This window comes from Primulina eburnea, unplaced genomic scaffold, assembly GCF_022965805.1.
Source record: "Primulina eburnea isolate SZY01 unplaced genomic scaffold, ASM2296580v1 ctg87_ERROPOS800000+, whole genome shotgun sequence".
NCBI lineage: Eukaryota > Viridiplantae > Streptophyta > Magnoliopsida > Lamiales > Gesneriaceae > Primulina > Primulina eburnea.
The window spans coordinates 190,215-201,712 of record NW_027331644.1 but is presented as its reverse complement, the minus strand read 5'-3'; the positions used below and the strand labels follow the sequence as shown (position 1 = coordinate 201,712).

The window sequence follows — 11,498 nt, the reverse complement described above, 5'->3', positions numbered from 1 at the left end:
AATATATAAGATTTTTTTGGTATAAAATATAAATACCAATATCAAACCAAAATCTCGGTATATCAAAAAATTTCGATATAATCGATATCCTAGTTATATGTACCGAAAATTTCGATATATACTGATATATATTTTCTTATACTATAATTTCTCGATACGATACAATACAACATATCACCTCTAGTATTGTTCATGAACACATGCCAATGAGATAAGGTCTCATTTAGTCTCAATTTCTAGGTACATGCTTTGATGTTAGGTATAGGAAATTTTCAGATATATATTTTTTTATATCGTAATATTTGGATATGATATAATATAATATATACCACTTCTAGTCTTGTTCGTGGATAGATACCAATGAGATAAGGTCTCATTTCCTAGGCACATATTTTGATATATTAAGTATATCGAAATTTTCGGTACAATATCGATTTATATTTTCTTAATTTTTTTAAAGTTACGTTATTATTTAAAATATATCACCTGTAATCTTTTTCACACACATATTAACGAGATAAGGTCTCATTTCCTAGGCACATGCTGAGGTGCTGACATCTTCATGCGGAAATATATCACAAACATCCGTTCAATTGTATTTGCATAAATTGTTTAAATCATGGTATTGTATTTATACTTTTTTTATGATCATAGAAGAACCTGCCATCATTATTTTTTGGAGCATATTGGATAAATCTCGCGTAATGCAGTAGTTTATAAACCTAAGGTAAACCACACTTGAAAACCTTTACGAAAAAATGGCTCAAGAAAACACTAATAAAGATATCAAACTATGGATGACAACGTTTCCCACGAGTTTAGGGTCCACGGGGAAAACCCGAAACGGGGATGTGGATCCCCGATTTTTCGGGGTTGGGTTTGGGTTCGGAGATTTTTTTAAATCTCCGATTTAGTTCGGGACGGGTATGTGATTATTATCTCCATTTCCGAAATCTCCGAACTCGCCCCGAAAATAATATCAATAATAAAATAATAGTATTATTAGTATTAATAATATAATAATAAAATTATTTTTAAAAATATTAATAATAATATTATTATTAATATTGATATTGATCTTAATATTAATATTATCTCTAATAATAATAGATAATAATAAATTTTGGTCTGAGAAAATCTCCGAATATGTTATCGTCTTGTCATATTAATATTTTTTAAACGGGGATGAGGGCGGGGATGGGAAGTTGATCCCGAAATTTCAGATATGGAGATTCTCCGAACCCGAAAATGATAGGAGTGGATGAGGGTGAGAATGAAATTCTGAATGGAGATGGAGATGACAAATCCGCCCCCGTTCCGACCTATTGCCATTCCTAAATCAAACTCATAAATATCGATCAAACTTTCATTTATAACACGCATCCAAACACCCAAACGGAAACTTATTTATTCAATATAAGACACTTAAAAGACTATAACATAATTTTTTTACAAAATTATCGTTATCAAATTGCAAAAGGCAAAAACGATATTAAAAAGAAAACAATTTAAATGAAAATCAAAATTGTTTTTATCGAAAAACGGAAATTTCAATCAAATGGAATAAAAAATTTAATATTCTTTTACAAATCTATTAATTTTATTTAAATATTTATTTAATATATATGTATATATAATTAAAAACACATAATTTGAAGCATAAAATATTGAAATGATTGCGCCATACATTAGACCTTTGCACAACACGTGCATTTCTTGAAATAAAATAAAAAAAGATATAATTTTCTCTTTTTCATTAATATAAAATTGTAGAACGTGCGATGGAGAGAGATTTCACCGTATACTCGCAAGCGTACGTAGGCGGATGAGCATCGCATTCAATTGATTCACGAGCCAAAATATCTCCCACTTTTTCTGTGTGTCGTGATTCATTTAAGGGATCATTTATAACCCACTTTCACTTTAAAGTAAGAAATAGAAAGACCCATTTTGTGATTTCTTAAGCAATTTCATTGGATTGGAGTTTTGCGATGAAAGGTACAGTCTTGAAAATTGTGAAGGCTAATTAACTTGTTGGAACTGTTAGTTGTAGTTTTGTTTTCTATGTACTTCGATGTAATTAGTGTTTGAGTACGTTTTTATTGCTATTTGATGGGAGCAATTGTGAATTTTTTTGGTTGTTTTGGTTGATTTTTGTGGGTTCCCCTTCCCACATTTTCTCTCGAGTTCTTCTTGCTTAAAGTTCGACTTTGTAGGTTCTGAGAAATGCGAATCTCTGAGCCTTTTTAATCCGGTTTACGTTCCTTCTTTTATTTATTCCTTTGTTGGAGATTCCAAGATTTTAGTGGTTAGTGTTAGTATTTATTTATTTTTTCCTTTCTTTCGTTGAAGATTATGCATGTTTGCTGGTGCGAAAGATAGCCATTTACGACTGCAGTAGAATGGCTTTAGGTGGCAAAAGATGGGTTTTCTTTTAACTTTATGTCGTGATTCTATTGAAGATGTCATTTGATATTGAATCTTATTATTGCCAATGTACTTTACCAGAGTGTGAATAATCCTAACTCTTTCTCGGTTCAACGCTTCGTAAAAAATGGTGAACCCGGGGTTGTTTCATGGGAGCAAGAAATCGAATTCGGTGACTCTGAGGTTTCGAATACCCTATTATACTCACTGGGGCCAGCATCTTCTGGTTTGTGGTTCTGAACCTGAACTTGGCTCGTGGAGCGTGAAGAAAGGTCTTTTGTTAAGCCCTTCTCACCAAGGGGATGAGCTTATATGGTCTGGCTATCTTTCTGTTTCGACCAGGTTTGCATGTGAGTACAGCTATTACGTGGTGGATGATGAGAGGAACGTTTTGAGATGGGAGGCTGGAAAGAAAAGAAAACTGCTCTTGCCGAATGGTATTCAGAATGGGGAGTTGGTAGAGCTTCATGATCTTTGGCAGGTGCTTTTTTTTTGTTGGTCTTTTCCTTTCGCAACATGAACATGTAACAGGATTTTATACTTTTGCTCGCCTGTGTTTCTTGTGCATGCATACCTGCTTGATCTATTTTGGCTAATTATGTTATGTTTCACTCTCTTACTACACATAATTCCATTTTCTTCAAACTGAGTGCTCGTCCAGATAGGATTCTTTTGATTTCTCTGCTCATTTTGATCCAATGAGCTGTGGTGACATTGAATCGCTGAATATCTGATTTGTTATTGGCTGCACATTTTTCTGATTCTTAATCTGAAGCTGGTATTTTTGTTGGGCGATAAAAGCAGACTGGTTCTGATGATATCCCTTTGAAAAGTGCATTTAAAGATGTCATTTTTCGTAGAAGTTGGAATCCAGAAGTTGAGAGACCCCATGGGGAAATTGAGAACCTATCAACTCGGGAAGGTGATTCTCGTGATAATGATCAAATATAACTGTTTTTAAACACCATCACGCTGACACCTGGAGGCTTATTTTTTTTGCAAATGAATGTGATTAACAGATATGGTCATTGTGCAATTCAGAATTTGCTGCCCGAAAATTGAGAAAGGCACAGAGGTATGATCTCTCATGCAAGCAGGCTGAGCAATTCATCAGAAGGAATTTGTTTTTTCTTTTAAGTTTGACTCACTAATGTTTCTTTAATTATTTTTTGCAGATTTATGTGATTGGTAGTTCGTTAAAGCTGGGGAAATGGAAGATTCAAGATGGACTTAAACTCAATTATGCCGGTGAATCAGTTTGGCAAGCTGAGTCACTAGTGCATAAGGATGACTTTCCTGTACTATATCCTTTAGGTTTAGGTGCCTTTCTGTTGGCATTATGACTCACATGCTGTGCAAATATTTGATTAAGTAGCTGTATCTTTCCTTAACAATTGTTTACATACAAATATTGTAAATATGGCAAATCTAGAAACTTTGGTTTAGAAATTGACTCGAATAGGGAGCTCTTTGTTGATTTCTCAACTAGTCCACCAAAGTACATTGTTTTATCAGATGGCTTTATGCGAGTAAGACATTTAAGATAATAATTCTCTATTTATTCAATTGTTTCTCTCTTTCTCGATATTAAGATGCCGGTTTTTGTTGTCAGGAAGTGCCTTGGAGAGGTGCTGGTGTTGCCATCCCTATGTTCTCTGTCAGATCTGAGGCTGATTTGGGAGTTGGAGAGTTTCTCGATTTGAAATTACTAGTTGACTGGGCGGTCGAATCAGGTTTTCACTTGGTTCAGCTGTTACCCATCAATGATACGTCTGTACATGGAATGTGGTGGGATTCATATCCTTACAGGTAAATGAATAACAATATTCAAGTGGATTAACGTAATTATTTCAAATCTTGTTTCTACTGTTAAATAAGAAAATTTGCTAAAGAATGCCTTCAATTTTTAAATGGATTATACAGACATGATTTTAAGTACATTCATGGAAAAAAATGGCTATAGGCTTACTTGTTGATAATAAGTTCACTTTCATGTGACATGCAGCTCTCTATCAGTATTTGCTTTGCATCCTTTATATCTGAGAGTCCAGGCTCTCACCGAAAATATTTCTGTGGATGTCAAGGTGTGGTTTTCTTCACTTGATGGTGGTGTAAAAGACATGGTTTAAGGTCCTTATTCTTACACTGTCTGTCTCTCTTTTCAGCATGATTTTCAGCTGGCCGGAGAACAGCTTGATGGAAAGGTATTTACTTTTTAATCAATGAAATGTTTTTCTGCTCTCTTTCTTGTTGAAAACTCCGCTTGATGTGCTGAAAATGCATCTGTATTGTTTCACATCTCTCTGGCAGAGCAATGTCAATCACTGTTTAAAATATATATTTTTCTAATTCTTCGATGGATAACCGAGTTGTGGTTTTTCTTTTTGGCAGCATGTGGACTATGAGGCTACAATGGCTGCAAAGCTTTCTATTGCCAAGAAAATATATTCTCAGGAGAGAGAAATCACATTTAGTTCAACTGCATACCAGAACTTCTTTTCTGAAAATCAGGTCACATTATCTTGGAATTCGACTGACTTTTTGAGTTTACTGTATTGTAATTCAAGACCTCTTTAATGTCGCTGGTAATATATTTGTTTTTATCTCAGGATTGGTTAAAACCATACGCAACCTTCTGTTTCCTACGAGACTTCTTTGAGACATCAGATCATAGCCAGTGGGGTCGTTTTTCTCTTTTTTCAAAGGATAAGGTGACTGATAATTGAATTTGTTTTCCCCTCGCTCTCGTTCCTGAGCTATTAATAAAAATGGGCTAAGAAACTTCATCCCAAGTTCGAAACTTGTCTTTTCTTTAACATCCTTCATTATCAATCACATCTGTATTTTTCAGCTCGAGAAACTTATTCAGAAAGACAGCTGGTGCTATGATATAATTTCTTTCCACTACTATATCCAGTTTCATTTACATAAGCAGGTAAGTTATGAATTTTACCTTGTGAGTCTGTGACAGTTTCCCTTTGATCTGTATTTCTTGGTAAAACTGGAAACACACTTTAATCACGTTTATTTTCACTAAAGAGCAGTTGTCTGAATCTTCTGAGTATGCGAGAAAGAAAGGAGTTGTATTAAAAGGAGATCTCCCTATTGGAGTTGACCGGAATAGTGTGGATACCTGGGTGTATCCAAATCTATTTCGTATGAACACCTCGACAGGGGCGCCTCCCGACTATTTTGATAAAAACGGGCAGAACTGGGGTTTCCCCACGTATAACTGGGAAGAAATGTCTAAGGACAATTATGCATGGTGGCGGGGTCGTTTAACTCAGGTTCCTGATGAAACTATTTTGTTACTTTGCCTCTTTTTTGGTTTCTCTGTGTAAAGTTTTTATGTCCTTCATCGATGTCATATCATTTTCAAGTAGCAAGCTATGTCGTGTTTTCACAGATGGCGAAGTACTTTACAGCATACAGGATTGACCATATATTAGGATTCTTTAGAATCTGGGAGCTTCCGGATCATGCAATGACTGGCCTCTGTGGAAAATTCCGACCATCTATTGCTTTAAGCCAGGTAGGTGCCTTGTTTCCCTTGTTCTTGTTTCATGTTTAATGTGGACTTTACTTAAATGTGTGTTTGGACGGAGGTGCTTTTAAAAAAAAACAATCAGTTGAAATTATTTTTTAAAAATATTTTAATAAGATTAAATCAAGAATTTAGGAAATGTGGTTTATTTGACTGCTGTTTAAAAATTTAAATTTATAGTTTTGCTTATTATATCCAAGTATAAATATTTTCCCCCTTTTTTTCAAAGAAAAAAATGCTTAGAAAACACTATGCAATAAATTGCTTTTTAAGCGAAGTCTGAATTTTCTCGTTCAAGCACTTGTGTTCGTATGCACCATTTGTGATTTGCTACTTTTTCTCAGGAAGAACTTGAGCGGGAAGGGATATGGGACTTCAATCGTTTAAGCCAACCATATGTTAGGCAAAAACTGTTACAGGTGCCGAGTTTGTCATTACCATTTCTTCCTTTTTGGGTTTCCTTGCCTCAGCGTGTGCAGACTCAAGAAAGTACATGACATAGAGGCAAATGAAACTCTACTGTGATTTTTATTATTTTCTTGAATGAATAATTGAGATACAAAAAAGTTGTTTTATACAAGATTATCTATTCTTAATATTAGGAAAGAAAATAACACAAAATAGCACAATATCCTTATTTCTTAATATTTACATATACCAAATTATCTACACTCTCTTATTATGGCCTTCTCATTTAACCTTATATTTATTTGGCGCTAAATATTTCAGGAGAAGTTTGGTGCTTCCTGGGCTGTGATTGCTTCCAACTTTCTAAATGAATATCAAAAAGACCATTTTGAGGTAATAAATATTGGGAAAGAAATATATGTTATTTGTTAATTTCTGATGTTATGTTACTGTTTTCAGATAAATAAACTTTTTTTTAGCTATGCTTATTAAAACTAATATATGTGGCATTCGTATAGGAAATGCCATCATTACTTAGCTAAGGAAATATATATATGCATATATATATATATATATTTATCTTTTTGCCACACTACTTTTCTTTGTGGTTAGATGTCCAATACGAAAATTTTATTTTGATGTTCCATGTATTGCCATATACAGTGTATATCTAGTTTTGATTCGCCGACCAAGCTGTTTCTCGTAAAAATATCAATATTTTGATTTTCAACTTTTGTTCTATATAATTTTTTTTGCCTGCCAAAAAGTTGAAGTTATGGAGATTGGTTAATTTAGCCATGATCTTTAACTATTTTAGTAATGTGCGAATTAAAAAGTTCATCTTTGCTCTTGATAGAGAAATTTCAGCGTCATATGGAAATGCTTTTTTCTCGTGGCGGGAAGTATTAATTTTCTTTTGTATTACGTTAGCAGGATCAAACTAGTAATCAAAACAAGAGAAAAAAGGGGAAATTTGGGTGTTTTTGGTCTGTCAACTTATTAAAGTTTCCTATCTGTGATCATTTTAGTTCAAAGAAGAATGCAATACTGAGAAGAAAGTTGCATCTAAGCTGCTGTCCTGCGTAGAAATCTCCATGTTGGAAAGTGAGGAAAAACTGCGACGAAACCTCTTTGATCTTTTGCAGGCAAGTGTAACCGAGAAAAATATAAAAGAAATTATTTAGTTTTTGTAATCCGTGGTGATGACACAAAATAATTAATTAGTTCCAAGACATGCAAGACTTTGTTTACTTCTCATCTCAGATACTCCGAATTTCCTTTTACATGATATTCAGAAAGTTAAGATTACTATCGTATATGTCGCACTCAAGAACATTTTTGTTCTAATTCATGTTTATTTTTCCTTGAGATAGAATATTGTCCTCATTAGAGATCCAGAAGATTCAAAAAATTTTTACCCACGCTTCAACCTTGAGGACACATCTAGCTTCAATGATTTAGATGAGCACAGGTACCTTCTACATCATATTATTCCAGTAACATGTGAACTCATTTTTGTTGTGAAACTGAATAACGTACATTGATGATTAGGGATGCAAACAATCCAAACCAAACCAAACAGTATCAGGCTTGAGCTTGGTTCGTTTAAAATTAATAGAAGCTCGAGCTCGATTCAAGCTTTTATCATCCGGCTCGAGTTCAAATTGTCTTGAAATTATTAAGCTCGTGAAAAGCACGAGTTTGGCTCGTTAAAAGCTCGTTTATCATGTTGATCAAACCGGGTTCGAGCTTGATTCATTAATAGCTCGTTTATAATGTTTAACAAGCTTGACTCATTTTCGAGCTATTAAAACATACAATTGAGCTTGAGTAGAGCTTGGTAAATATTAAATATATCTACGAACTAATTTTAAATCACACTTAAAAGTGTAAATTTTACCAGCACTAATATTTTTACTCGTCAACTCAACAAATGAGCCAAACTCGAGCTTACGAGCCACCTAAACAAGCCGAGCTCGAGCTCGCGAGCCTATTAACGAACATGTTTGCAAGCTCACGAGCCAAATATCCTTATGTTTGAGCTTTTTTTGATTAAATTATCAAGCTCGAAATCGAGCTTGAGCTTGGCTTGATATGATTAACAAACAAACTCAAACGAGCTTTTTATCGAGCCGAGCTCTGATTAGCTCGCGAACAGATTGGTTCGTTTAAATCCCTAGTAGTGATGTGGTATGAATAACCATTTTTCATCTTCAATCCTTCGTCTGATTTGGGCTTTTGCTTCACATTTTAGCATATCTTACGCCTTGTGGTTATCTAATGATGCAGCAAAAATGTACTGAGAAGACTATATTACGATTATTATTTCCATCGTCAAGAAACTCTCTGGCGTCAGAATGCTCTGAAGACGTTGCCAGTTCTCTTGAGCTCATCAGATATGCTGGCTTGTGGAGAAGACCTTGGGATGATTCCTTCTTGTGTTCATCCGGTCAATTTTATATCAGCTTCAAAGAAATTCATACTAAAAATCGGACACCTTTTTCTTGTCGTAAGTTATGATTAATTGAAAAGTTGTGTTTGGACAACTTTGATGCAGGTGATGCAAGAACTTGGTTTAATCGGATTACGCATTCAACGTATGCCCAATGAGCCTGGTCTCGAGTTTGGTATTCCTTCTCAGTACAGTTATATGACGGTAATTGTCTTCAATATTTTTTTTTCTTTGCACATTTTCCAAGATATATTTTAGCAAATTCCTCTTTGAGTTTCAGTCTTCTGAATTTTTACGTTATGTTATAAAAATTACCATAGTGTGGTCAGCAACTAGATTTCGGTAAACATCCCTTTTTTAAATCACTTTTCTTTGTTCTCAATAACAAATTGTCTGGCGTGAATGCCATTTGTTGTATTTACACTCAAATCTAATGAGAAGAATCTTGTTGCAGCCGATAGCAGCGCCACGAGTTTCTCTTATGAGCAAAAAATTAAATCTTGAACATTTGTAGCAACATTTAATAGGGAGGGATGACTCCCCTACCAGTCCACCATTTGTTTTCAGTGACCTGTCTAATGAGCATACCTGTTTAGGTTTGTGTGCTAAGTTATTCCTCTAGCTTATTTCTGATTTCCTCAGTCCATGGGTGAGAATCTGCCCTTGGGAGGACGGATTTATCCCCAGGACAGCTTGGGCATGTCAACGTAGGCATTATTGACAGTTGACAGATGTTTGATTCGTGATTTACGGTGCATATATCTCAGGACAGCTCGGGCACGTCAAGTTAGGCATTATTGACAGTTGAGGTGTTTGATTCGTTATCTACGGTGCATTTGGTCTTGGTTGCCCTATTTTGTATTTTTAAAACGTTTTAGGCCAAGTTTGGAAGCAGAAATTGTCGTTTCTTCACCTTTATTATGTTCTCTCATATGCACTAGTGTAAGTTTCGATCTTTGTAAGGATAAAATAGGCAGTAAAATATTATACCTAAAACCATACAAATTTGTGTTGACATCTTTCATTGTCCCGATTAGTAAGTTTTAAACTCTGTATCAGGTGTGCGCCCCATCGTGTCACGACTGTTCCACCCTCCGTGCTTGGTGGGAAGAAGATCAAGAAAGGCGACTCAGATTTTTCAAGACCTTTATAGGCACCGACACGGTACCACCCGATGAATGCACTCCTGATGTCGCATATTTCATATTGAGGCAGCATGTCGAAGCGCCATCAATGTGGTCAATTTTCCCACTTCAGGTATATCAATCAATATATTTTAGGTATGCATTTCTAAATATTATATTTCGAAACAGATTACACATCTGCGAAGCATGCTGACACATTACCTTGTGAAGACCGGATTCGGTGGGTACATGTCCTAAAAATCGATATTTTCTTACAAGGCATCACTTAACCGATTATGGTTTGCTGCCTAAAACGAAATAGTGATCAAACGTGTCCAACTTAAAAAGAGTTTAATTGCATGCTTACGAAGGGCGTAAACGAATCGAACCGAATCGAATATTAGGAAAAATTTAAGTTCGATAAGCTCGATTCGAAACTCGAAATTTTTTAACTTTTCGGCTCGAGTTCAGCTTGAAATCTTCGAACTTTTTCGCAAGCTATGCAAATTACTGTTCGGATAGAAAGGTTTGAGAATCAAGGTTCCAAAGCTCGAAATATCCGAAATGCTCGAAATATATAACTGGAGCCCATTTGGCATTCTTTGATTCTTCGCAGACAAACATTAGTTTCAAACTTTTGCAGGATTTGCTAGCACTGAAAGAAGAATATATGACACGGCCAGCCGTAGAGGAAACAATAAACGACCCGACGAACCCAAAACACTACTGGCGATACCGTATATTTCATTCTCTCTCTCTCTCTCTCTCTCTCTCTCTCTCTCTCTCTCCTGAGACTCTCCCTGTTTTTTCACACTGAAAGCAGCTCTCATCATTATCAAGATGTTTCATTTTTTCAGGAGTTCACGTTACGTTAGAATCCTTGCTGAAGGATAAAGAACATATAGCCTCCATTAAAAATCTTGTCCAAGGAAGCGGAAGATCGTGCCCTCCGTTGGAGGATGATGAATCACATCTCGAAAAATCAACTACACATCTAGATACATTGCAGAAGATTGCAGAAACTGGGAAAGAAGAAACCCAGTTTGATAGTCGAGTGAATAATGAAATTCCGATTACCGAAGCGGTGACAGTTCCATGAATGAAGAACTATCGAGATGGCTGAATTTTCTGTTAATTGATCGCTCTTCGTGTTTATTTAGCATTTTCCGAATTTCCAAGTTAATAAAAACGCGTTCTGTCAAATTTGCAGATGCATATATAATTCATCAGTTTTTCTTGTTTAGTTACTAACATCATCAGAAGTTTGACCAAAGCTCTCCATCTGCTTGATTGAGAATTCTTGTGGTGTGGATTCTGGCAAAATATAACCAACTCGCTGAAGAAAGATATTTGAGAAGTTTAATATTACATGGCTTGCTTAATGCATGCCTGGGAAAAATATGTAAAGATCAATAAATTTTCGTGGCTCCATCGGGTGAAACAAAGAAATCAATAGACGTTGTGGATTAAGAGTGTTGTAAAAATCAAAATACCTCTGTATTCTTGAAAGCCAAGCTAAGGCATTTTCGTTGGAGAATCGAGG

General features: G+C 35.2%; 1 protein-coding gene across 1 annotated transcript; it reads left to right on the top strand.

The window, feature by feature from the left end:
• The first annotated feature begins 2,132 nt into the window (after positions 1-2,132).
• On the top strand, positions 2,133-11,196 carry LOC140822492 (4-alpha-glucanotransferase DPE2-like). Its single transcript, XM_073183259.1, has 22 exons — positions 2,133-2,908; positions 3,232-3,349; positions 3,447-3,502; positions 3,603-3,733; positions 3,833-3,956; positions 4,040-4,236; positions 4,433-4,511; positions 4,593-4,631; positions 4,819-4,938; positions 5,037-5,138; positions 5,279-5,362; positions 5,472-5,714; positions 5,834-5,959; positions 6,316-6,390; positions 6,701-6,772; positions 7,408-7,524; positions 7,753-7,850; positions 8,669-8,828; positions 8,937-9,035; positions 9,891-10,088; positions 10,599-10,692; positions 10,813-11,196. Exons 1-22 carry the CDS (start codon positions 2,555-2,557, stop codon positions 11,052-11,054), a joined length of 2,928 nt encoding a protein of 975 aa, XP_073039360.1. The 5' UTR covers positions 2,133-2,554; the 3' UTR covers positions 11,055-11,196.
• Positions 11,197-11,498: the final 302 nt, after the last annotated feature.

What these genes read in the sequence shown, in the direction of transcription:
- LOC140822492 (XM_073183259.1), top strand. Translation starts at nt 2,555, where the DNA reads ATGGTGAACCCGGGGTTGTTTCATGGGAGCAAGAAATCGAATTCGGTG. An exon ending in GAACCTATCAACTCGGGAAG is followed by an intron (nt 3,350 to 3,446) that starts GTGATTCTCGTG and finishes TGTGATTAACAG; the next exon opens with ATATGGTCATTGTGCAATTC. An exon ending in ATCAAAAAGACCATTTTGAG is followed by an intron (nt 6,773 to 7,407) that starts GTAATAAATATT and finishes TGATCATTTTAG; the next exon opens with TTCAAAGAAGAATGCAATAC.